Source organism: Mesoplodon densirostris, chromosome 16 (genome assembly GCF_025265405.1).
Source record: "Mesoplodon densirostris isolate mMesDen1 chromosome 16, mMesDen1 primary haplotype, whole genome shotgun sequence".
Lineage (NCBI taxonomy): Eukaryota > Metazoa > Chordata > Mammalia > Artiodactyla > Ziphiidae > Mesoplodon > Mesoplodon densirostris.
This window is the reverse complement of record NC_082676.1, coordinates 18918110-18942125: the sequence shown is the minus strand read 5'-3', so window position 1 is coordinate 18942125 and position 24016 is coordinate 18918110. Positions and strand designations below refer to the sequence as shown.

Below are 24016 nucleotides of genomic sequence, written 5' to 3'. Positions count from 1 at the left end.
AGAATGGATAAAGAGAGAAGAGGAAACAGGACCTAACCTGCGGAACACTAATACTTAAGGTCCCCAGAGGGGGAAGAACCTACAGACAGGGCGAAGGAGCAGTCAGGCCAGTGATGTAGGAGGGAAAAAGGGTAAGAAAGTGTTGCTTCACAGAAACCGGAGGATGAGAGCATTTTAAGACAGAATGATCACAGGTGTCAAATGCTGCTGAGGAGCAGGTAAGCTAAGGACTGAAGAGTGATCAACAGATTTGACAATGTAATTTCTGCAAAGCCCCTCTACCCCAAAGTCCTTGAACCTGTCAGTCAAGTCTCCACCTCTATTTTCATATTTTTGCTTTTAAAACAGGATGGGGGTGGTGGTGGGTTTTTCTCTTACGATGTTTCAAGACTCTTTGACTACTCTAAATCTTTAGGCAAAGTCAACCTAAACCTTGTTAATTCCACGTGGTAACAAAAGCTGGGGGCAGGTAGATTATTAAACTTAGATGCTGACCGGAAAGAGTTAGGACGAGAGACGGAAAATACTTAATAAGTGCCTGTTTGTTAACAAGTGTTGTTTCTAGAAACCACAAGGCTTTTTTCCAAACAACTATGGCTTTTATGAGCAAACCAAAAGCTCAAAATGATTCAATTTTCTAATCTGGCAAAGTGCAATGATGTTTGTTTCAGCCAACCAAGGCTAAGAGAGACCTCTTCTAAAATGTTTTTGAGACATCTTCTAAGCCAAGTAAACCAACAAATACAGAGAGAATAAGACTATTTTCCTACCTCTTCCTGTCTGGCCCACCTGTAATTTCACTGTAGTCCTGGGTTACTAGAGCCCCTGAGCCCAGAACTTAAGCAAACCCTGGCCAATACCATTTCCACATACCAAGGCCCAGCAAGACCACGGCCTGGAGTTAGGAATACTATGTGTGGGCAGGGAACGGTGCTTTTCATATATCTCCACCTTTAGTCACAGCCACTCTGAGTACTCAGAATTGTTTTGATATTTGAAAGATAAAATAGATGTCAGCAATGATCATTATTAATACCTGATTTTATTAAGGAATATTAGGCAATATACTAAGTTTCTTAAACAGATTATGTCTCAAAACAACTCTAAGAGGAAGTATATTATGGTTCCAAATATGACTCTATTTTATAGAGTAGAAGTTCAGAGAGGTTAAATAACTCACCCAAAGTCACACAGCTAGTGAGTACCAGAGCTAAGATTTGAACCCGGGTTTGACTCCTGGTTTTAAGAGCCACTGCTCTTGACTACTTCACGATACTGCCTCATGTTCTGCATACACCAAACTCAGAATAAGAATTAGCAAGACTCTCTAACCACCTCTACTTTATTTCCATCAACCACTCCCCAGCACCACGGGTATCTCCCTGACCTTTCCCCCAGAAAACCGTTAACTCATTAACTTTCCTCTTCTATCCATTTCTTTATAAATCCATTTGTTCCCCAGACCAGAATGGGATAATACATGAAGAATCAAACAATCCAGCAGAACATTTAAGATTAAATAAGTGATCTCTTTTCAACTCTACCCAGAAGGATCCCAAGATGAGGGTTAAAGAACATCAAATGTGGGCTTGGCAGCTACCAGAAGACCTACAACCACCATCCTAAGAACACATTCTGTTAGCAGTGGGTACTATATTTCCGTTTTCCTCCCAAAATGAAAACTTTTGATCTTTGGTCACTACGTGTTACGTAGTTTCCCAAAACTGGCAAAATTTATCCAAAACCGTATCAATAGTAAAGGGACGGGCTAGCTGAGGCAAAAGACAGTAAGTTAACGAGAAAACCATAAACCATATCAAAAGTGGAAAGAAGTTCACTGCTGTTACTTCTGCTTTTTTCCCACAATACTCAGAATACTAGCTTTGGGCTACTGTTCCCAAGAGTGAATCCAAGTTAGATAGAGGGAGGCAATTCTCTACAGTCACAGTGACACTTGTCAAATGTCACGGATCCTAGACCTTTTGTTGCCACTTTGATGTTGGCCCAAGGTCTCGTTACCAGAGATTCCCAGGCCCCTCTGGTCAGGACAGGAGATGAGGCAATTCTATTCACTGTTTAAAAGTGGTTGTCTTTATTCCAATGTTTTCTGCATGTAGATGCACTCAAAGCCACTTTATTCATAGAATTTAAAACTCAGCCGCTTATTTCTATTTTTAAAAAATTGTTTTGTGTCTGTTTCAGCTTGTGATATATTGAGTAATATCAGTAACATGAGCTGAAAGAACCACTTTGTAATATATAATTATTATGTAATATTTTAATTAAAAATTGTATCTACTCAGACTACAATTTATGTTGGTACCACAGATAAATACCATACATAAATGCCCTGGTAAACCCTAGGACTCTAGTCAGGATGTACCACTAAGGTCATCCAGCCCAAACGCCCACTTCCTGGCCTCTGACACACAAGCAAACAGCTCTCCAGTCTCTCCCAGGAGTGGGGAGTTTAGTGCCCAAAAGGTGCAGGCCACAGCTGGGCAGCTCAACTTCTCAGGACGGTCTTCTTCAGATGGAGCTAAAGCTTGTCCACCTATAACTCTCCATTCTCACTTACAGGTCCAGCAACAGACACAGTCAACCTCTTTTCCAAGAGATGCTTTTAAATATTCCCTTCTTCAGGCTACGTAACCTTAGTTTAATCTATCATACCTCATGTTGAATGAGTCAACATTCTTTTATCATCCTGATCACTTTGCTCTGGCCTCTCAAGTATATGTTTCAGAGCACAAGATGAATTAGAACAAGAAAAACAAAAATATGTTAAGGTATGTCAAAAGATAGGTTTTAGAGCCCGTGGATTGCTTTAGCATGCTCAGCAACGTCTTGCAGTTCAGTCATCGGTATGGCCTGTCACCAGTACCTATAAGAGAAGCAGGATCAACTCCTCCACTTAATTAACTTGCTCCTCCACCTATCTAATATTAACTTTTAAATAAAAACTCTGCCCTGTTCATCAACATATACTATGAGGTGTAAATGAAAACCATCTAACTGACGCTACATAATAACTGGCTGACATACCAAAGGTCTCAATATGAACTTTCAAAAGAAAAGAACCTAAATTCATGTTGGGGTAATTTTGGTAAAGAATGTTTTTATTGAAATGAAAGCTTACTTAAATAATGCTTAAAAAATTAAATATGCAGGTTGTTTTAAGAAATAAAAATCTGCCCATGTATCATAAATGACAGTAGTTTCGAGGGCTTGGGATTCTCTTCAGTAATGTGTTCTTTTTAACAGCAGCAAAATATTCCACTAGGTAGATGTGCTATGATATATATACAGGCCTACCTCACAGATAGTGCAGGTTTAGTTCCAGATCACCACAATAAAGCAAATACCGTAGTAAAGTGAGTCACACAAATTTTTTGGTTTACAGGTGCATACAAAAGTTATGTTTATACTATACTGCAGTCTATTAAGTGTGCACTAGCACTATGTCTAAAAAAAAATCTACATACCTTAATTTAAAAATATCTTATTGCTTGGCACATTGTAAATCAACTATACTTCGATTAAAAAAAATTAAATTACAGGAGGTCCAAAGTGCAAGATTCTTCTGTGCCTGCGCGGCCCCAGTCACTTCCCGGGCTGTTCTAAGGTGCCCGGCTCACCGCCATCTTGACTTGGGGCTTCCTTGTTCGCGCTGGGCTGGGCGGTTTAGTGTAACTGCCGCTGAAGAAGGGGGGGCAGTAACCTCCAGTCGGCCGAGAAACTCCATTTCGCAGCCAAAGCTGCTCAAAAGATTTGTGAAGGTAACAAAGGGTAGAGAGCTGGACCCGGAGGCGCCGCCACGACAGCAGCAGCCATGGAGGACGAAATGCCTAAGACTCTATATGTCGGTAAGCTTTCCTGAGATGTGACAGAAGCTTTAATTCTCCAAAATGATTATGGATACAGCTGGAAATGATCCATATTGTTTTGCAGAGTTTTATGAGTGTCGTCATGCAGCTGCAGCACTAGTTGCTATGAATGGGTGGAAGATAATGGGTAAGGAAGTCAAAGTGAAGTGGGCAACAACCCACAGAAGTCAAAAGGAGGATACAAGCAGTAGTACTGTTGTCAGCACACAGCGTTCACAAGGTCATTTCCATGTCTCTGTTGGTGATCTCAGTCCAGAAATTACAACTGAAGATACAAAAGCTGCTTCTGCACCATTTGGAAGAATATCAGATGCCCGAGTGGTAAAAGACATGGCATCAGGAAAGTCTAAGGGATATGGCTTTGTCTCCTTTTTCAACAGATGGGATGCTGAAAACTCCATTCAACAGATGGGTGGCCAGTGGCTTGGTGGAAGACAAATCAGAACTAACTGGGCAACACGTAAGCCTCCAGTTCCAGAGAGTACATATGAGTCAAACACCAAACAGCTATCATATGATGAGCTCGTAAATCAGTCTAGTCCAAGCAACTGTACTGTATATGGTGGAGGTGTCACTTCTGGGCTAACAGAACAATTAATGCGTCAGACTTTTTTGCCACTTGGACAAATAATGGAACTTCGAGTCTTTCCAGATAAAGGATATTCTTTTGTTCGGTTCAATTCCCATGAAAGTGCAGCACATGCAGTTGTTTCTGTTAATGGAACTACCATTGAAGGCTATGTTGTGAAATGCTACTAGGGCAAAGAAACTCTTGATATGATAAATCCCATGCAACAGCAGAATCAAATTGGATATCCACAAGCTTACGGCCAGTGGGGCCAGTGGTATGGGAACGCACAACAAATTGGCCAATATATGCCTAATGGTTGGCAAGTACCTGCATATGGACTGTATGGCCAGCTATGGAACCAGCAGGGATTTAAATAGTCTTCTGCACCATGGATGGGACCAAATTATGGAGTGCAGCCGCCTCCAGGACAGAATGGCAGTATGATGCCTAATCAGCCTGCAGAGTTGCAGTGTATGAAACCCAGTGAAAAAGGACTCCAGAACCTAAAGCCAGTGGCTTAAGGCTACAGGGAGTGTAGTAAAGTCCTTGTTTACTTAAAGATTTATCAAATCAGTCAGTGCAAATATCAGATACAATGTATTTATTTAAAAGATTCATTTTTTAATCATGAAATTACCATCCACATTGTTTTAAAAGAAACAATATGCTGGATGTCTGCCAATTTTTGCCTTCATTACCTTTTTTTTTTTTGTTTGTTTGTTTGTTTTTTTTGCTGTACGCGGGCCTCTCACTGCTGTGGCCTCTCCCGTTGCGGAGCACAGGCTCCGGACACACAGGCTCCGCGGCCATGGCTCGCGGGCCCAGCCGCTCCGCGGCATGTGGGATCTTCCGGGATCGGGGCACGAACCCTAGTCCCCTGCATCGGCAGGCGGACTCTCAACCACTGCGCCACCAGGGAAGCCCCATTACCTTTTTTGATAAAGTTTCTCAAATCCTTGTTTCATACACAAATGCAGGGATTGTTGCCACTTTTTAAAAATAGAGGCAGAAAACTTCACAATGTTGAACTTTTTTCCACTGAAGTAGTGGGCAGTTCTAGTTTGCATTCCTGATATGATTTAAAACATGTAATATAAAGACTAAAAAGAAAAAGGAAAAAAGGAAAACCCAAACTGTGCAGAGTCTAGAAGTTCTTTGTAATCTTCAGCTTATGCACAATTCTATTTTAGGTTTTTCTGAAATAGGCATTGTTTGAGCTGCCCCATCTCCACTGTTTTCCCTTTGGGGTTCTTAAATATAAGATATTAGTTCACATCATTTTTGTATCTACATTTTTTCACAAATTTGTCTTGCCTTATCAAAGTTCTATAAAATATACTTAAATGGAAAAAAATGATCTTTAGATTGAAAACTTTTCTCAGATGGATTGATAATTGCATTCATCTTGTGTTTTATATGAGAAGGTGCCTCTAGAATTCCCTGTTGAATTTGTTTAAAAGGGTTTTTATCTTCTGTGATAAACTTTGCTGTGTACCAGGAAATATAAAAACACAAACTTGTTACTAAAGAAAATCTCTGAAATGTGGTAAGTTCTTATGAACCCATGTTAATTTCATGTGTCAACTTCTACATTTACATGTATCATTTCATTATGTAAAATGTTTTAGCAATTTAACATTTTGCACAGTTAGCAACTTTGTATGTAATTTCCTCCTTAAAGGCATCATGCAGAATTGAGATTCATAAGGTTTTGTTTGCAGGTAAATATCAAATGCACACTTTGGTAGTCTTTGAATACAAAGTTATCTGCAAAGAAATATATTAATTTGCCATATTCTAGTTATACTTACTCAAAAAGAGTAAATCAATTTGATTTTGATATGTACAAATGATAGCTGTGAAACTGTAGAATATCCATATGTCAGTATTAGAGTTTCTTGTGAACTCCAAAATTAGCCTGAATGACCAGCCGGGCAAAGCATTTTTTAAATGTTCAGAGGCCAAAAGATAAACAAACAAAAACCTGTGAAATCATACCTCCTTAAACAGCCTTCAAAGAGGGGAATCCTCAGTGCATTCATTACTTTGATTCTTTTGGTACCTGTTTTCCTGGAGGTCCCAATTTTATTATTTTGGGGTGGCATTCAGAGGTTTAATCTTTGATGGCGTTGTTCTAGTTTTGAAATTTCTAGTACATTTCAATCTCTTAGAAGAATTGTGGGAGATTTTGTTTTGTTTTGTTTTCAACGAAAGTCACAAACTCTCCTCTTCTTTGACTCACAAAGGGGAAGGGTCCCCAGTGTACATATTTGGATGCTCGGTTGTTTTTAAGACCAGAGAGCTCCTGGTGTTGTATTTAGGAACAGAAAAGGCCCATATAATCCTAAGAGTTTCCTGGCCTGTATCCTCCAGGTAGGAGCAGATGGCTGTAAGCTGGTCTCTAAGCCAATACTCCTGTAACCAGAGCCCAGGAAAGACAGCTCATAAACGTATAGTTCTCTGGAGCTCAATTCTGTGCAGTTGTACTGATGGTTCATCAAGTTACTGTATATTTTTTAAGTGTTGATACATTAAAACTTGCTTTATAGAAGATGAGTAAATTTTTTAAACACTTGGAAATTTTATTTCCTTGTTAATTAACCTTCTACAGATCAGGGCATGCAACCAAAAGCAGCTTAAATACTCAATAAAATAACAGGATGCTGTTTTTAGATTCTTCTGGTTTATGTGCCTATTTTAGGACCCTCGCTTTTCTCTTATTCAAAAATATTTTATGCCCTATACATCTGTGGACTGCAGGGTAAATTATTTGGGCATAAATAATCCAAGCAAAAGTATAGTTTTTCTTTCATTTTGACTATCTCAAGTAATACCACTTTTTATTAGCCAATATTTTCTTACTGCACAATTCTAAAATGTACATTGACTACTTTTTGAGAAGAAAGTACTATTACTCAAAGGCTTACTACTGAACAAATTTGTAATTCAGGAACATTGCTAACTTTGCTTTACATCTTATTCTCAGTGTTAAAACAAATCATTTAAAAAATTTACAGTCTAAAAATCATAGTGGTATTAGTATCAGGTAAGGAAACTAAAGTTTTTAAAATGGATTCATTCTCTGCAATATGCATTCAAATTTTACTTTAAAATACATCTGTTACTGTGAAGAACCTAAAGTGGTTCACACTTAATGGGTCATTAAATCCAGTATTCTTTGCCCTGACTGGATATTAAAGTTCCTTTATGTTTTCTATAAAAAAAAATTAAAAATACTTTGTTGCTAAAAAATGCTAACCATCATCTGAACCTTCAGCAAGTCATAGTCCTTTTGCTGGTGGAGGGTCCTGCCTTGGTGTTGACAGCTGATGACTGATCAGGGTGGTGGTTGCTGAAGCTGGGGTGTCTGTGGCAATTTCTTAAAATACAACAACAATGAAGTTTACCACATCAACTGACTCTTCCTTGCACAAACAATTTTCTGTAGGATGCAGTGCTGTTTGACAGCATTCTACCCACAGTAGAACTTCTTTCAAAATTGGAATCAATCCTCTCAAACCCTGCTGCTGCTTTATCAACTAAGTTTATGTAATATTCTAAATCCTTTGTTGTCATTTCAACAATCTTCACAGCATCTTTACCAGGAGTAGACTCCATCTCAAGGAACCACTTTCTATGCACATCCACAAGAAGCAACTCCTCAACTGTTCAAGTTTTATCATGAGATGGCAGCAATTCAGTCCCATCTTCAGGCTCCACTTCTAATTCTAGTTCTCTTGTCTTTTCCAAAACATCTGAAGTTATTTCCTCCACTGAAGTCTTGAACCCCTCAAAGTCACCCATAAGGGTTGGAATCAACTTCTCCCAAACTCCTGTTAATGTTGACATTTTGACCTCTTCCCATGAATCACAAATGTTCTTCATGGCATCTAGTATGGTGAATCCTTTCCAGAAGGTTTTCAACTTACTTTGCCCAGATCCATCAGAGGAATCACTATCTATGGCAGCTACAACCTTACAAAATGTATGTCCTAAATAATAAGATTTGAAAGTCAAAATTACTCCTTGATCCATGGGCTGCAGAATGGATGCTGTGTGAGCAGGCATGAAAACATCATTAATCTCGCTGTACAACTCCATCAAAGTTCTTGGGTGACCATGTGCATTGTCAATGAGCCGTAATATTTTAAAGAAAATCTTTTTTTCTGAGCAGTAGGCCTCAACAGTGGACTTACACATACAGTAAGCCATGTTGAAAACACATGTGCTATCATCCAGGCTTTGTAATTTCCATTTTCTTTGTAATTTTTCTTTGTAATTTCCATTTAGAGTATAGGCAGAGTAGATTTAGCATAATTCTCATGGGCCCTAGTATTTTCAGGATGGTACATGAGCACTGGCTTCAACCTAGAAGTCAACAGCTGCATTAGCCCCTAACAAGAGTCAGCCTGTCTTTTGAAACTTTGAAGACAGGCACTGACTTGCCCTCTCTAGCTATCAAGGTCCTAAATGGCATCTTCTTCCAATAGGAGGCTGTTTTGTCTAAACTGAAAATCTGTTGTTTAGTGTAGCCACCTTCATTAATTATCTTAGCTAGATCTTCTGGATTACTTGCCACAGCTTCTACATCAGCACTTGCTGCTTCGCCTTGTACTTTTAGGTTATGGAGACAGCTCCTCTCCTTACACCTCAGGAACCAACCTCTGTTAGCTTTAAACTTTTCTTCTACACTTTCCTCACCTCTCTCAGCCTTCATAGAATTGAAGAGAGTTAGGGCCTTGCTCTGGATTAGGCTTTGACTTAAGAGAATGGTGTGATTTGTCTGATCTTCTATCCAGACCACTCAAACTATCTCCATATCAGCAATAAGGCTGTTGTGCTTTCTTATTTGCGTGTTCACTGGAACGGCACTTTTAATTTCCTTCAAGAATTCTTCCTTTGCATCCACAACTTGGCTAAACTGTTTAGCACAAGAGGCCTCACTTGCAGCCTCTCTCTGCTTTCCATGTGCCTTTTTCACTAAACTGAATCACCTCTAGCTTTTGATCGAAAGTGACAGCCGAACAACTGGTCCTTTCACTTGAACACCTAGAGGCCACTGTAGGGTTATTAAGTGGACTAACTTCCATATTGTTGTGTCTCAAGGAATGATTGTTTCCTGGGCTCAGAAACCAGAGGAGAAGGTGAAAGATGGAGGAACAGCCAGTCAGTTGGTGGAGCAGTCACAGACATTTATCAATGAAGTTCACCCCAAAACAATTACAACAGTAACACCAAAGATCACGGATCACAGATCACCATAGCAAATATAATAATAATGAAAAGTTCCAAAATACTGAGAGAATTACCAAAATGTGACACTGAGACACGAAGTGAGCAAATGCTGTTGGAAAAATGGTGCTGATAGACCTGCTCAAGGCAGGGCTGCCACAAACCTTCAATTTGTAAAAAATGTAATACCTGCACAGTAAAATACAGGGCCTGTAGTCTCCTTTTTTTTTTTTTTTTTTTTGGTAGTCTCCTTTTTGATGGACATTTAAGTTCATTTCCATTTGCACTATAATAAACAAAGTCGCAATGAAACCTACACACCCGTCTGAGTATATCCATAGGATAAAATCCTGGCAGATGGAACTGCATTCTCTACAGTGTTTGTGTACTAACTTTTGACTCCACAGAGCCAGGACAGGAGGAAATCAGCGTGTAGGTAGTGTTTAGGCACTGTTCTTCCTATTAAAATTGGCAGCAGGTGACTCAATTCTTTCCCAAAACAGGCTGTTTTGTTTTGGTTTCACAAGGACCTATCCACTGGGAACAGAACAGAGGGTAGTCCTTGTAACCATATCCCTAGGTCACCGTGTATCGGACTACTCAGTGCTCTACAAGCAGAGAGGAAAGTGGCTGGTCCCACCCAACCTCTTTGCATAGGTCCCAGCTGAAGGGCAGGGATTCAGATCTCCCCAGTTACCAGGTTGTCATTCAATTCTGTAAAAGGAAAACCAGCCCATCAGAGACAGCCTGTCTGTAAGAGACAGAGGCAGGTCCCCTCATCTCACCTCCCTGAGCCACACTGGTTTAGGTCTCTGGGATCCTCTGAAAATGTAATCACCTGGAACACATAAGTACCAACTAAGGAAAAAGATCTTAGCAGGATGCGTCACAAGGGCCAAATGTTTTTATCAACTCCCCTCCAGGAAACCAAATGCCAAACAGTTAATGTTCACTATTTTCTGCAGGGGGAAACTTCCAATTAGTTCACTATTTTCTGCAGGAGAAAACTTCAGCACATCATGATAAATAAGAATTCTGTAAGTGAATGCTTTTAGTTTAACCAAACATCGAAAATAATAAATATGTAAACTATAAAGAAGTGATCACTTCTCTTTATAAAAACTTGGTAAGCTATTTCTCTTTTGTATCGCTAATTTTGAATAATATTCTGATCTACAATCTTCATTACATTTATTCCTATATAGAGCTGACCTGAGCACAGTAAAAATCTATATATTAAGTCATTCAGAACAGAGCTCTCAGTTACCACGTGGAGAATGGGAAACAGGCAGCAGGGTAACTACTAGAGGCTAAGAGATAAGCCAAAACTGCCAGCATCTCCTCTTGTAAAAAAGCACCAGTGTATGCTGGATGCATTCACTTAAAAGATATGTGACCTACGGGCCTCCCTGGTGGCGCACTGGTTGAGAGTCCGCCTGCCGATGCAGGGGACGCTGGTTCGTGCCCCGGTCCGGGAAGATCCCACATGTCGTGGAGCAGCTGGGCCCGTGAGCCATGGCCACTGAGCCTGCGCGTCCGCAGCCTGTGCTCCGCAACGGGAAAGGCCACAACAGTGAGAGGCCCGCGTACCGCAAAAAAAAAAAAAAAAAAAAAAAAAAAAGTGACCTCTTACCTGCTTCTCTTTCTTCTGTATTTTCATTATCATCTATTAAAGGCAATTATTTTATTTCTGTAAAACATAAAAAAAGGCAAAGATTATGCTAAAATCCAAAATGAAACATTTTAGATGACCTCAAGATTAGCTGTGACACGTGAGGAAAACACAGAATAGAGCATTACTTCTACAGAACACTTACAATTAGTGGTCTTCTAGCCCAGCACCCCCCAGAGCCCTACATAGAGGCCTAAACCTAACTACTCTCATCCTGAACCCTAGTTTTTTGCTCCAGATGGAGCGGAGTCAAAAAGATACTGTCTTTGTAGATAAAACAAGTTATAAAAGATGCTGGCATATTAAATTACAAAGGAAACTAAAAGAGGAACCAAAAATAATGGTGTGACTATATTGAGGGGGGTGGAGAGGGGGCAGAACTAAGCGAAGACCTCATTTCTTTTGGAAGAAAATCAGTAAGTAGCATCTACAACTGGAAATCAAGAAACAGAAATATACACAACATGGGCCTCCCTCATGGTGCAGCGGTTAAAAATCTGCCTGGCAACGCAGGGGACACGGTTCGAGCCCTGGTCGGGGAAGATCCCACATGCTGCAGAGCAACTAAGCCCGTGCGCCACAACTACTGAGCCCACGAGCCACAAGTGCTGAGCCCACGTGCCACAACTACTAAAGCCCACGTGCCTAGAGCCGGTGCTCCGCAACAAGAGAAGCCACCGTAGTGAGAAGCCCCCGCAGAAGCCCCCGCTCGCTGCAACTAGAGAAAGCCCGCGTGCAGCAATGAAGACCCAATGCGGCCATAAATAAATAAATAAATAAAAAGAAATATACACAATAAAATAGAGCTAAAAGAGTTAAAAGTCGTTGTCTTGAAGGAGAGAGGAGCTGGTGTGAGACAGGACAGGGCACTCTTGCATTTCATCATAAGCTCTCTTACATTACTTGATGTTTTAAACCATGTGCACTTTAAACTGACAAAATAAGTTCCATTCCAATATTTCACACGATTTTTTTTAAAAAAAATAAATTTATTTATTTTATTTTATTTTTGGCTGTGCTGGGTCTTCATTGCTGCGCACAGGCTTTCTTTAGCTGCAGCAAGCGGGGGGGATACTCTTTGTTGAGGTGCGCGGGCGTCTCATTGCAGTGGCTTCTCTTGTTGCGGAGAATGGGCTCTAGGCACGCAGGTTCAGTAGTTGTGGCTTGTGGGCTCTAGAGCACAGGCTCAGTAGTTGTGGTGCACAGGCTTAGCTGCTCCGCGGCATGTGGGATCCTCCCGGACCGGGGCACGAACCCGTATCCCCTGCATCGGCAGGCGGACTCTCAACCACTGCGCCACCAGGGAGGCCCCTTCATATGATCTTTTTAAATGATTTTACTGTACCCAGGACTTAAGCCCCATCCCCACTCCAACCATAATGCCCATGATGACACCTGAACTTTTTCTCATAAATGACTTTTCAGCACCATAGCGACTAAGAGCCCAGCAAGTGGCTTGAGAGGTCACTGAAGTGCACTAAGGGCATCCCAGGGAACAGAAAGAATGCTATTTTAGGAAACCCAGAATTTGGGGCTGCCTGAATCACTCACTCTCACCTTCCCCATAGACAAACGATGGAAGGATCATAGTATCCCGGCTTCTGGTTCTAGGCCAGATGTAGACACCGCCTCCTACTTATTGTTTACTTTGACTTCCTGGACATCCCAGAGAGCTAGGAAAACATCCCAGAGGCACACAATTATCCTTACGTTATACTTATTTCTCACATCCAAATGAACGTCATGTGCAGGCATCAAGGAGGGCTTTAAAGTGAGACAGTCCCACCTTCTAAGTGGGCTCATGGTGTGTATGATGCAACTGAGAAAAATGAAGGATTTCCATCATCCCTGGGGCCACAATTTCAGTTTACCAGTTTAAAGTCTGGTGACTTTAGGGGTTTTTTTTTCTCCAAGAGTCAGAAGCATTTTCTATTCAAAGGACCATAAAATGCTACCAGGATATTGCTGCTTGCAAAGAGCATAGCATCCAAGGAGGTAACAAGCTGCAAGGTGGGCGCTGGCGGGGCCTAGACCAAGGGGGAAGGAGAGGAGGGCAGAGAAGAACTGGCCAAATCAAGAAAAGGGAAAGCCAAGTCAGCAAACAGTGCTTCTAAGGATCAGTGTGAGGACTAGCATTTGATCGAACAATTACCTCAAGAAAACCATATTCCTGAGAAATGGCAAGGGAAGGGCTCTGAATCAGGGCAGTTCAAAGAATTTTACCACCTAAACTCCATTACAGTGGAGTCAGCACTAGGTAAACTATGTTAGTACAAGTTTATCTTCTTTATCTCTCAATTTCAAATTATCAGACCCCAGAAAACCAACACTCTCAACTATCACAAACTGCCACAAATTCTGAAAAGAAGAAAGACGTTTGGAAAATAAATTCTGGCTAATAAAAAGGGATATTATAAATAACCAGACACATATACTCAAATAAAATGCTACCCAACAAAATGAAATCAATCGTTTACAAAATACAGAAAAAGTCCAGTGCCAATAAAATTCACTTTTTAATTTATAAAAAAATCAAGTATAATGCAATAGAGACATCAAAAAACACAATTTCTGGGCCTCCCTGGTGGCGCAGTGGTTGAGAGTCCGCCTGCCGATGCAGGGGATACGGGTTCGTGCCCCGGTCTGGGAGGATCCCATATGCCGCGGAGCGGCTGGGCCCGTGAGCCATGGCTGCTGGGCCTGCGCGTCCGGAGCCTGTGCTCCGCAATGGGAGGGGCCGCAACAGTGAGAGGCCCACATAACGCAAAAAGGAAAAAAAAAAAAAAAAAAAAACCACAATTTCTGATCAAGTACCACAAACTAGCATGCAAATAAAACAGGGCCCCAACACTGCCAGGAATGTGGGGAAAACTGTGGACCCACTGATCCTTGCTGATGGCACCTTTCATTGTTTCAGGCTTTCTGAAAGCACTCGGGCAACGTGCCACTAGATCTATGAACTGCCACAGTCCATTGATCTGCAAGCTCCGTTTTCAGGGATCCATCCCAAGGAAATAAGCCAGCAGGAAATAAAGCTGAGAGGAAGCTCAGTGGTGAGGTCACTGTCACAGCAGAGCTCAGGCACTGCAGAGGGCCATGGGGGTCACAGGGGCCCACCATTCCCTGGGCTTGTGTCATCACAGGGCCTGGGATGATCAGAGACGGCAGATGAGCACAAGCTGGAAAGACTGGGAAGAGGCTGACGCAACTGTGGCTTGAATGTGGTTACTCAGCAGAGAGAAGGGTTGGAGGAAAAGAGCTGGGTGGAAGATTCTAAACCAAATCTTACCGCCCCCCACCATCTGTTCACATGCAAGATACTGCCACCTGCACCCTCAGGGATATTCACGCTGCACAGATAACCCCCACCCCATTCTCTGAGAGAGACAGTGTGTGTGAAATCCAAGTGCATCCCAGTGATGATGCTGTAAGAATAACTGCTCTAGTTCACTGGAAGCAGTCTTTGGCCAACCTCACATTGTTACTGTGAAACCATCTCTAGCACCTGGATGGACAGCTACACACCAGCTCACAGCCACTCCACAAGGTAACAGATACAAACAACATCAATAGGGACTTCCCTGGTGGCGCAGTGGTTAAGACTCTGAGCTCCCAATGCAGGAGGCCTGGGTTCAATCCCTGGTCAGAGGACTAGATGCCACGTGCATGCTGCAAACTAAGGAGCCTGAGAGCCACAACTAATGAGCCTACCAGCCACAACTAATGAATGCACGTGTGTAACTAAGGAGCAGGCAAGCCACAACTAAGGGGCCCACCTGCCGCAACAAAGACCCAGCGCAAATAAATAAATTAATTAAATTAAATATTTTTAAAAAAATCAATAGGTGTTCAATAAACATTTTGTTGACTTTTATTTCTCCAAACAGCACCCAGTAGTTTACAATGCACTCTCTCTTCAGTTACCTCTACTTTTCTTTTTTTACCTCTTTGATGACACACGTTTAAAAAATACAAAACCACCTAGTCTTTTCGTGAAGCTAAATGTTATGTAGCAGGAATGGATGACCAGATATACCCTATAGGTACTTCTGCACACCACTGGAAATGGTTTTGGAGCCTCTGCTGCTGTGCTGCCATCACCCAAAAGTTGTGATTAGATAGATCTTTTGGGCTTGATAAAGTAAAAAATTAAAACAGTAATTTCAGAGTCCCACAACTTAATTAGAAGCATAATACAAATATATTCTGAAACTCCTAACTGTGTGGACAAACCAGGAAATTTGTTAAGAGGAAAAAGTGTATGTAAAAAAAGAAAAGTGTATAACTTCTGAATTACATGAAAACTGGGAGGACTCCTCACTGCCTTTCAATGCTTATGTATGAAAGTAGCATTTAATTACCTTTACAAGAAGGTTAGCTGCTAATAATATAAAAAGCAAACAATATAAAAATTCCCATTCCTTCTTACGCTCACCTACCTCATGATGCTTCAATTAAGAAAAGTGGGTGCCAGGTTTCAATAATAGTATTTTGAAATTTATTACTTTTTCTCTTTCCAGTTCAAAAATTCTGCCCCAGTGCCTGCGCCATTTCCAAGTTCCTCAGTGCTGTGTTATGGACACTTAAAAAATAATAAAACTGCAGGTACACACCATTTTACCATTCATTTACGGAAATTATTTAAATTTACTCTATCTGGAGAATTCTGCCACCTGGGGTCTATTTCATTTACAAGAGTGTGTGTTTACGGAAACACAGACAAGTGCACACACAGCAGACCCTGCCATGATCCTTATATCCACAGGGACAGCAGAAGACACAGCTGACGACAGGAGGGACGGGGACCTTCGCTGTTAACAGGGCACCAAATCCCTTCCACGCTATCAGGCACTTTGGGACAGAGAGTAAGTGGGAAGCTACTTCAAAAATCAGATCTATCTCCAATTTTCCACAATGACCATGTACTTTTATCATCGATTCATGCCCCCCTTACGGCAGCAGGCACAAATGAGGCAATCCCACAGTGCTGGCGGGGGGTGTGGGGATGTGAGAAGGGAGCAGGCACAGGACATGGGGAGTAACAACCCACCTGAGAAAAGCGAATCAAGAAGGCAGCGAGGAGCTCCTAGGGGCCACCTCTTACCGAGACTCGGGACAGACACCCTGGACCACAAAGAGGGTCCGATGGGCGGGGTATCCCTCAACTTCTCACTTCCCACCTCCCCACCCAACCTGCACAAACTGGACAGATTTATCTCTGTCCTTTGCTAGGCCAGAAGCAGCCCACGGGAGGGTAACAGCAAGGGTCTGAAGTGCCAAAAAGCAGAGGAGATCCAGGCTCTAAGAACGATGAGCCAGAGCCGGTAAAACCTCTTCCAGACTTTGTTTCCTCACCTATAAAAAAGGGTGACAACCCCTACACCTCAGAGAGTATCAGGAGAACGTAAAGGGCTCAGAATCCAGCGTCTGTCGCACGGTGCACGTGAGCTGTCTGGCAGCCTCTAGTGTGGCCTGTCCTGTGGGCTTCTTGCCAGGGTCAGAGGAGAGAAGGTGGCCCCCTCTCCTGAGGACAACTACCCTTCCATCAGTACTGGGGGTCCGTCCTCTCCCACTTCTCAGCCACCTCAGCCTCTGGATCACTTTGCAGCCAGTCTCTCCTCGTTTCGTTTAGGCTGCGCCTCAGACCTTACCCAACCCCTGAGGTCTTCCCCAACCACCCTACTCCCCCCAGCCCCGCCCTCACTCTCTATCTTCTCAGCCCAATTTAGCTGAAGAATCCTGGCACTTGTTGCTACCTGACATTATATTATGTCTAGTTGACTATAAATTTATTACCTGTGAGATGCACACACATGAGTGTAAGCTTTGTTTTGTTCATGCTGTACTTCCTGAGTCTGGACCAGCACTGGGCTCATAATAGATGCTCCATAAACATCTGTTCCATGAAGAATCACTTCCTTAAATCATCACTAAGCCTCTCTCCTTCTACAGCTCTTCTCTCAACAAAGAAACAGGCTCAACTCTATCTCAGAACAGTAACTATACCAACAAATCCCACACCTGAATTTTCACTTCCTCCCATATTACCTCCCTAAAGCTGCTCTTAGCAATGACTCCCTAGCTGCCAAATCCAAGGCTTTAGCCTGACTTCCTTGCAGTACTTTAAACTATGGACCATTTCCTCCTTTTAAAATTCTCATCTCACTGGTTTCTTGGAAGCCATTCTCTCCTGCTCTGCCTCTGACTGCAGGCCTCCAAAGCTCAGCTTCCTCCATAGGCTCCTCCTACTATAAGGCCTAACCCTTAAATGTCAGTGCCCTCAGGACTAAACACGCTTCATACCACAAGGGCTCCCTGAGTTCTCCACTCAACTCCCAGACTTCACCTCTACACCAGGACCATTGCACACTTCCAAATCCAAGTCCTCCTCCTGACCTCCAGGTAGGCATGTCCATCCACATCCTGGCCACTTCCAATTAGGTATTCCACAGATGCCACAAAAAAGCCCACAACTCAGTGCTGCCTTTACACACACACACCTGCTCCTATGTCCCCCACTAGAGGCTAGAGTCCCACGACCTGCCACCCAGCCCAGAGTTCAGTCATCCTTAACTACTCCCCTTTCCCTTAACTCCTTCCTAATTCCTGAATCCGGTGGTTCCTCCCCAGTCCACCTCTTTAGTTTTATTACCACTTTTTTGGCAGGGGGATTTTTTTTTTTCTTTTTTAATCAGCTCTAGCCTCCGAAGTGTCTCAACTCTAAGTACCTTCTACCCTCATGCCATTACCCTCATTGGACCAAGAGTATGTTTTCCTAAAGTATAAACAAAATCAGATCATACCTCTGCAGTGTCTTCAAAAAGGAAAACAAATTCCTCATGGCACAGAGCCCTGCGTAAGCGATCTGGCCTCTATTCCGAGCCTGCTGCTCTGACGTTACCTTCCACCATTCACCCAACTGTACTGACTACTTGAGGTTCAAGCTATGCCTCACCAGGAAAATCCTTCCACTGCCCTTCCACTCCTGTCTCTTATCCTTTGAAACTCAACTCTGGTGTCACATTCTCCGGGATGTCTTACCCGACTTCCCTAAACCCTGAAAGCATCTTGTGAGAAGCACCAAGCCATAGCAGCTATATCATCGTGTCATCTTTTCCCTGTCTGTGCATGCCATCGGCTAAGGGCCTAAGCACCCTCTGGGGAAGGGACTCTGTCCTGCAGCATCAGGCTCAGTGACTGACATTTGGACTCATAAATGACTATCTGTGGAATGAGTGAGTGAATAAATGGGAAAGCTATGTTTACAGAAAAGGCTTTGAGCTCCTATTTTCTTCATCATAATTGGTGGCCTCTTTTTTTCCTTTCCTGTTTCTTCTGTTGTTTTAGTCCAATTTCTCAGCATTCATCATTCATACCTTTTCCAAGTAAAAAGGTACTTAGCTTAAGAATTCAATAATATAAAGCTTAAAGCAAAAAATATTCCCCTGACTCTGCTCCCCGCCATTCCTGACTCACTCTTCCCAGAGGTAGATCTGTAGCTATTCTTTCTACTACTTTCCAAAATATTTCTAAAAAACGGTGATAGACCGCATTAACAAAATGAAGGATAAAAATCATAGGATAAGGGCTTCTCTGGTGGCGCAGTGGTTGAGAGTCCACCTGCCGATGCTGGGGACGCGGGTTCGTGCCCCGGCCCGGGAGGATCCCACATGTCGCGGAGCGGCTAGGCCCGTGAGCCATGGCTGCTGAGCCTGCGCGTCCGGAGCCTGTGCTCCGCAGCGGGAGAGGCCGGAGCGGTGAGAGGCCCGCATACCACACACACACACAAAAATCATAGGATAAACTCAATAGATGCAAAGAAAGCTTTTGACAAGATTCAACAACCACTCATGATAAAAACTCTCAACAAAGTGGGCACAGAGGGAACATACCTCAACATAATAGAGGTCATATATGACAAACCCACAGCTAATATCATACTCAACAGTGAAAAGCTAAAAGCATTTCCTCTTAGATCAGGAACAAGACAAGGATGCCCACTCTCGCCACTTTTATTCAATATAGTATTGGAAGTCCTAGCCATAGCAATCAGACTAGAAAAAGAAATAAAAGGCATCCAAATTGGAAAGGGGCTTCCCTGATGGCAAAGTGGTTAAGAGTACGCCTGCCAATGCAGGGGACACATTGGTTCGAGCCCTGGTCCGGGAAGATCCCACATGCTGTGCAGCAACTAAGCCCGTGAGCCACAACTACTGAGCCTGTGCTCTAGAGCCCACGAGCCACAACTACTGAGCCCACATGTCACAACTACTGAAGCCCGCGCGCCTAGAGCCCATGCTCCGCAACAACAGAAGCCACAGCAATGAGAAGCCCGCGCACCACAACAAAGAGTAGCCCTCACTGGCTACAACTAGAGAAAGCCCGAGCACAGCAACAAAGACCCAACTCAGCCAAAAATAAATAAATAAATAAATTTATTTTAAAAAAAAAAAGAACATATGACCCAAGCTGGCCCAACGTGTGCCTTGCCTGAACCTTCAGTAGGAACGTTTAAAAAACAAACTGGAAAATAAAACTATCACTATTTGCAGATTACATGATACTACATATAGAAAACCCTGCAGATTCCAACAAAACCCATTAGAACTAGTAAATGAATTCAGTGAAGTTGCAGGATATAAAATTAATAATAGAAATCTATAGCATTTCTATCCACTAATAATGATCTATCAGAAAGAGAAATTAAGAAAACATAATTGCATCAAAAAGAGTAAAATACCCAGGAATAAACTGAACAAAGAAGCTGAAAGACCTGTACTCTGAGGCTATAAGACATCAACACAAATAAATGGAAAGATATACTGTGCTCACAGGTTGGAAGAATCATACTGTTAAAATGACCATACTAGTGGGAAGCAGCCGCATAGTACAGGGAGATAAGCTCGGTGCTTTGTGACTGACTGGAGGGGTGGGATAGGGAGGGTGGGAGGGAGGGAGATGCAAGAAGGAAGAGATATGGGAACATATGTATATGTATAACTGATTCACTTTGTTATAAAGCAGAAACTAACACGCCATTGTAAAGCAATTATATTCCAATAAAAAAATTATTTGGAAAAAAAAAAAGACCATACTACCCAAAGCAATCTACAGATTCAATGCAATCCTTATCAAAACCAATGGCATTTTTCACAGAACTAGAACAAATAATCCTGAAGTTTGTATGGGACCACAGAAGACCACAAATATCCAAAGCTATCTTGAGAAAGAAGAAGAAAGCTAAAGGTATCACACTCCCTGATTCTGAAGCATACTCCTGAAACTAACAAAATATGTCCATCAACTATACTTCAAAATAAATAAATAAATAAATAAAATTTCTAAAAAACACACTAATAGTGTTATTATATTGTTTTTTCCAATTTTAAACATTATTCTATCAGCTTCTCCCTATAAAATAGGAGTTGGCAAATGTTTTTATAAAAGGTCAGGTAATAAATATTTTAGGCTTTGCAGGCCACATGGTCTCTGTTGTAACTCATCAATTTTGCCACTGTAGCATGAAAACAGCCACAGACAATATGCTAACATATGGGTCGGTCTGTGTTCCAAAGAAACTACAAAACAGGTAGCCCCCTGCTGTGGAAGATGAAGCATATCTTCCCAATATAGTTATTATTACCATTATTTATTAAATCAATATTCAATTCACAGCTAAGACATGAACTATATACTATGCTAAAATTTTCTTTTTTGTGTAATTTTTTCCCTAAAGATAGTAAGTACCTTTAAATTTAAAAATTCAGAAATTTGCTTTGTTTTCTATGAATTACTAACTTATCTAAAAGTGCTTCTCCAAAGCCTTAAAATTAAAATTCCTCTCAATCTAAGTTCATTTTTTCCCCCTTGGATCATTAAATCTGGAGTGTTACAACGCTCTTCAATCTGTTTCAAAGCCACATTTCCTAGGACTTCTCATCACCATCCTCCTGGGGGATTCATTCCCTTTGTCCCTCTCAAGAGTGAACTACCAAGTTTCTTTCTTCTCTCTGAGGGTTTACTCTCTCATTCTGGTGAATCACAATGTCCACTAACTGACTAGGAAATATATGAACAGAGAGGTAAGTTTCTGAGACCTTCATGCCTCAATATGTTTATAGTCCACCTTGATGGCTTGGTGGGTAGCAAATCACAGGTTGGAGACGGATATCGCCTCAGAATTTTGAGAGCATTTCACCACTGTCCTGTTCCTTCCACCACGTGTTAAGGAATCTGAACCACTGTGATCCGTAATCCCTTATCTGTAACCTCTCTTCCTTCATAGAAAGCTTTAGCCCCAGGGAACATCTTTTCATAATGATGTACTGTGGGGCTGTTTTAATCCACGAGTTTGGGCACCTGGTGAATTCTTTCACAAACTAGAAACACTTGTCTCAGTTCTGAGAAATCCTCGTGTATTATTTCCTCATAATTTCCTCCCTAATTGTTTTCTTGTCATGGAACTCCTATTATTGTATTTGAAAGACAGACCTTCGGGGCTGTACCTCTAATTTTCACATTAAATTTTTTTTAAAAATCTCTTGGTGTTCTGCTTTCTGGGAGGTTCCCTCAACTTTATCTTCCAACCCTTCTTTTTTTTTTTTTTTTTTACAGCTAACATGTTCACCATTCAATAATTCTTTTTTTGGGACTCTGATGTTTTACTCTTGTAGTCTTCTAAGGTTGTGCCAAGTAGCCAACAATGGAAGGGCGTTCAAACGACAGGCGGTGGCTCTTTCCTTCCAAAGACAACGCTGTGATCTAGTAGAAACACTTCTACACAACCAAACCAGTCCAACTGGCATGAGAAAACGCCTCTGTAACAATTTTAAGGCTTTTTCTATGTTTTCAAGGCTCTGAATGAGTTTTATATTTCCATCAAAGGTGGCACAGCAACAAAAAATGAGGATTTTGGTTCAGATACGTGAATTTTTTGATGCCTCAAAGTTTTTTGGAATGTAGAGAATTTTTAAATTAGATCTATTTCTCTGAAAAGTTATCTTTTGTGTATAATTTAGGCTAGAGCTAATCTGTATAGGGTGAGCTATGATGCTCTCTGCAACAGGCTAGAGATAACACACCACCTTAATTTCATGACTACGAGTCAAAAGCATTCACATCTCTCAAGATGAGAAGAGGGCCATGAGGACAAGGACGACATTTATTTTGAACACTACTATATATCTAACTCGTAGGACAGTATTCTGTGAATGAATAAATATATTAATATTACACATGGATTTATCAATGGTGGGTCAAAAGAGAAGGATCATACTGGTATATATACCAGGTTTAGTCTAAAAACCCTTCTCTCCAAAAATGTAGCTGCCTAATTCGAAATACCTGCCGACATAACTAGGGAGAAGACACCAGTACCATCGCGACTTCCAAACTGAGGCAGCGCTTTGTTTTGCCAGCTTGAAAGTACAATTACCACCTCAAACATTAACTTAAGATGCTTCGCTCCTCAAAAGAAAAGTGTTTTAAACATTCAAAGTGTTACACTAAAAGCTTTGTTACCCTGTACATGGGTAATGCAAGCCAAAAAGCAAATCAAGAGTAGTGACTTTAATCCCTGTCTATGAGACAAGGCATAATTAGTGGTAAGAGCAATAACCTTCTAGAAAACTCTTGTTACTGGATTAAGAGTATTAGAAATGTCCATTTTAAGAGGCTTCCTATTGGTCAACTGCAAAATAACAGGACTTTAAACTCATTACTACTGACTTCAACCAATGTCTAGCACTGCCATAATTCCTCACAATAATCTGTTTTACCTAGATGGTGTAAAGGTGTAAACTAAGGAAGCTCTCTAGAATCGACTAGAAACATTTCAGTAGTGCTGCATTCACAGAATCAGAACTGAATGGGACCTTTGAGATCACACAGCCAAACACTTTGATCTTCATGATGAATGAGACACATCTGCATAATACAAAAGGAAAAAAATCAACTCCAAACCCCAGTTCATCTCTTCAATCAGAGAAAATCATTTCAACTCCTCATCTGGTGATGAAAATCAACTTGCTCGATAAGAATCACTATTAACAGTAGTAGTAGAAGCAAATGGCCAGGCATTATCAGAGCTATCAAATAACACACTGTAAAGTAAAACCTGACTGTACTTTTTTTCTGTCATTAGACCCTACACCATAATGTCAACTGACCCAGATCAGGAATGATCCCATCTGTGAACACAGGACTGAAGAAACCAATCTTCTGACAGCCAAGCCCACTCAAAGTTCAGAGCCCTGAAAATTCAAGCTATAACCTTATGTAGGAAGACAGAGGGTTTTACAAATGACACTCATATTCAGTCTCAAGAGACCTCACAGTAATGCAACACCTTTTTGAATCGTTACACTTTAATGCTTTTTGTAGAGGAAGAGTAATACCTGTAGGCTTGAATGAAGATATCTAGGTTCTGAACATAAGGGTAGTATGATTTGTACAATTTATTCAATATCCCTGAGTCTTAGTTTCTCATTTACAGAATAGGGACAAAAACTATCTTTTGGGAGAGGAGATGGATGAGTTCTATTTTGGACAGGCTAAGTTTGAAGGAACAGTAAAGGCTGAAGCAAAGTGAAGGGGTGGGGAACTTAAAAGCTCAGGAAATGCAATCCTTTTATCTTAAGAATGATTGCCCAAAGG

At 41.5% G+C, this 24016-nt stretch overlaps 1 protein-coding gene and 1 pseudogene across 3 annotated transcripts in view; one reads left to right on the top strand and one right to left on the bottom strand.

Moving 5' to 3' along the window:
- CHD6 (chromodomain helicase DNA binding protein 6) overlaps positions 1-24016 on the bottom strand; it is a 227244-nt gene that overhangs the window by 138130 nt on the left and 65098 nt on the right. For all 3 annotated transcript variants that reach the window (XM_060079536.1, XM_060079538.1, XM_060079537.1), the window contains one exon: positions 11324-11380. In XM_060079536.1, the coding sequence (XP_059935519.1) occupies positions 11324-11356 (33 nt within the window). In that variant the 5' untranslated portion in view covers positions 11357-11380. The remainder of the gene's footprint in view (positions 1-11323; positions 11381-24016) is intronic.
- Positions 3784-4762, top strand: LOC132476142 (cytotoxic granule associated RNA binding protein TIA1-like; annotated as a pseudogene).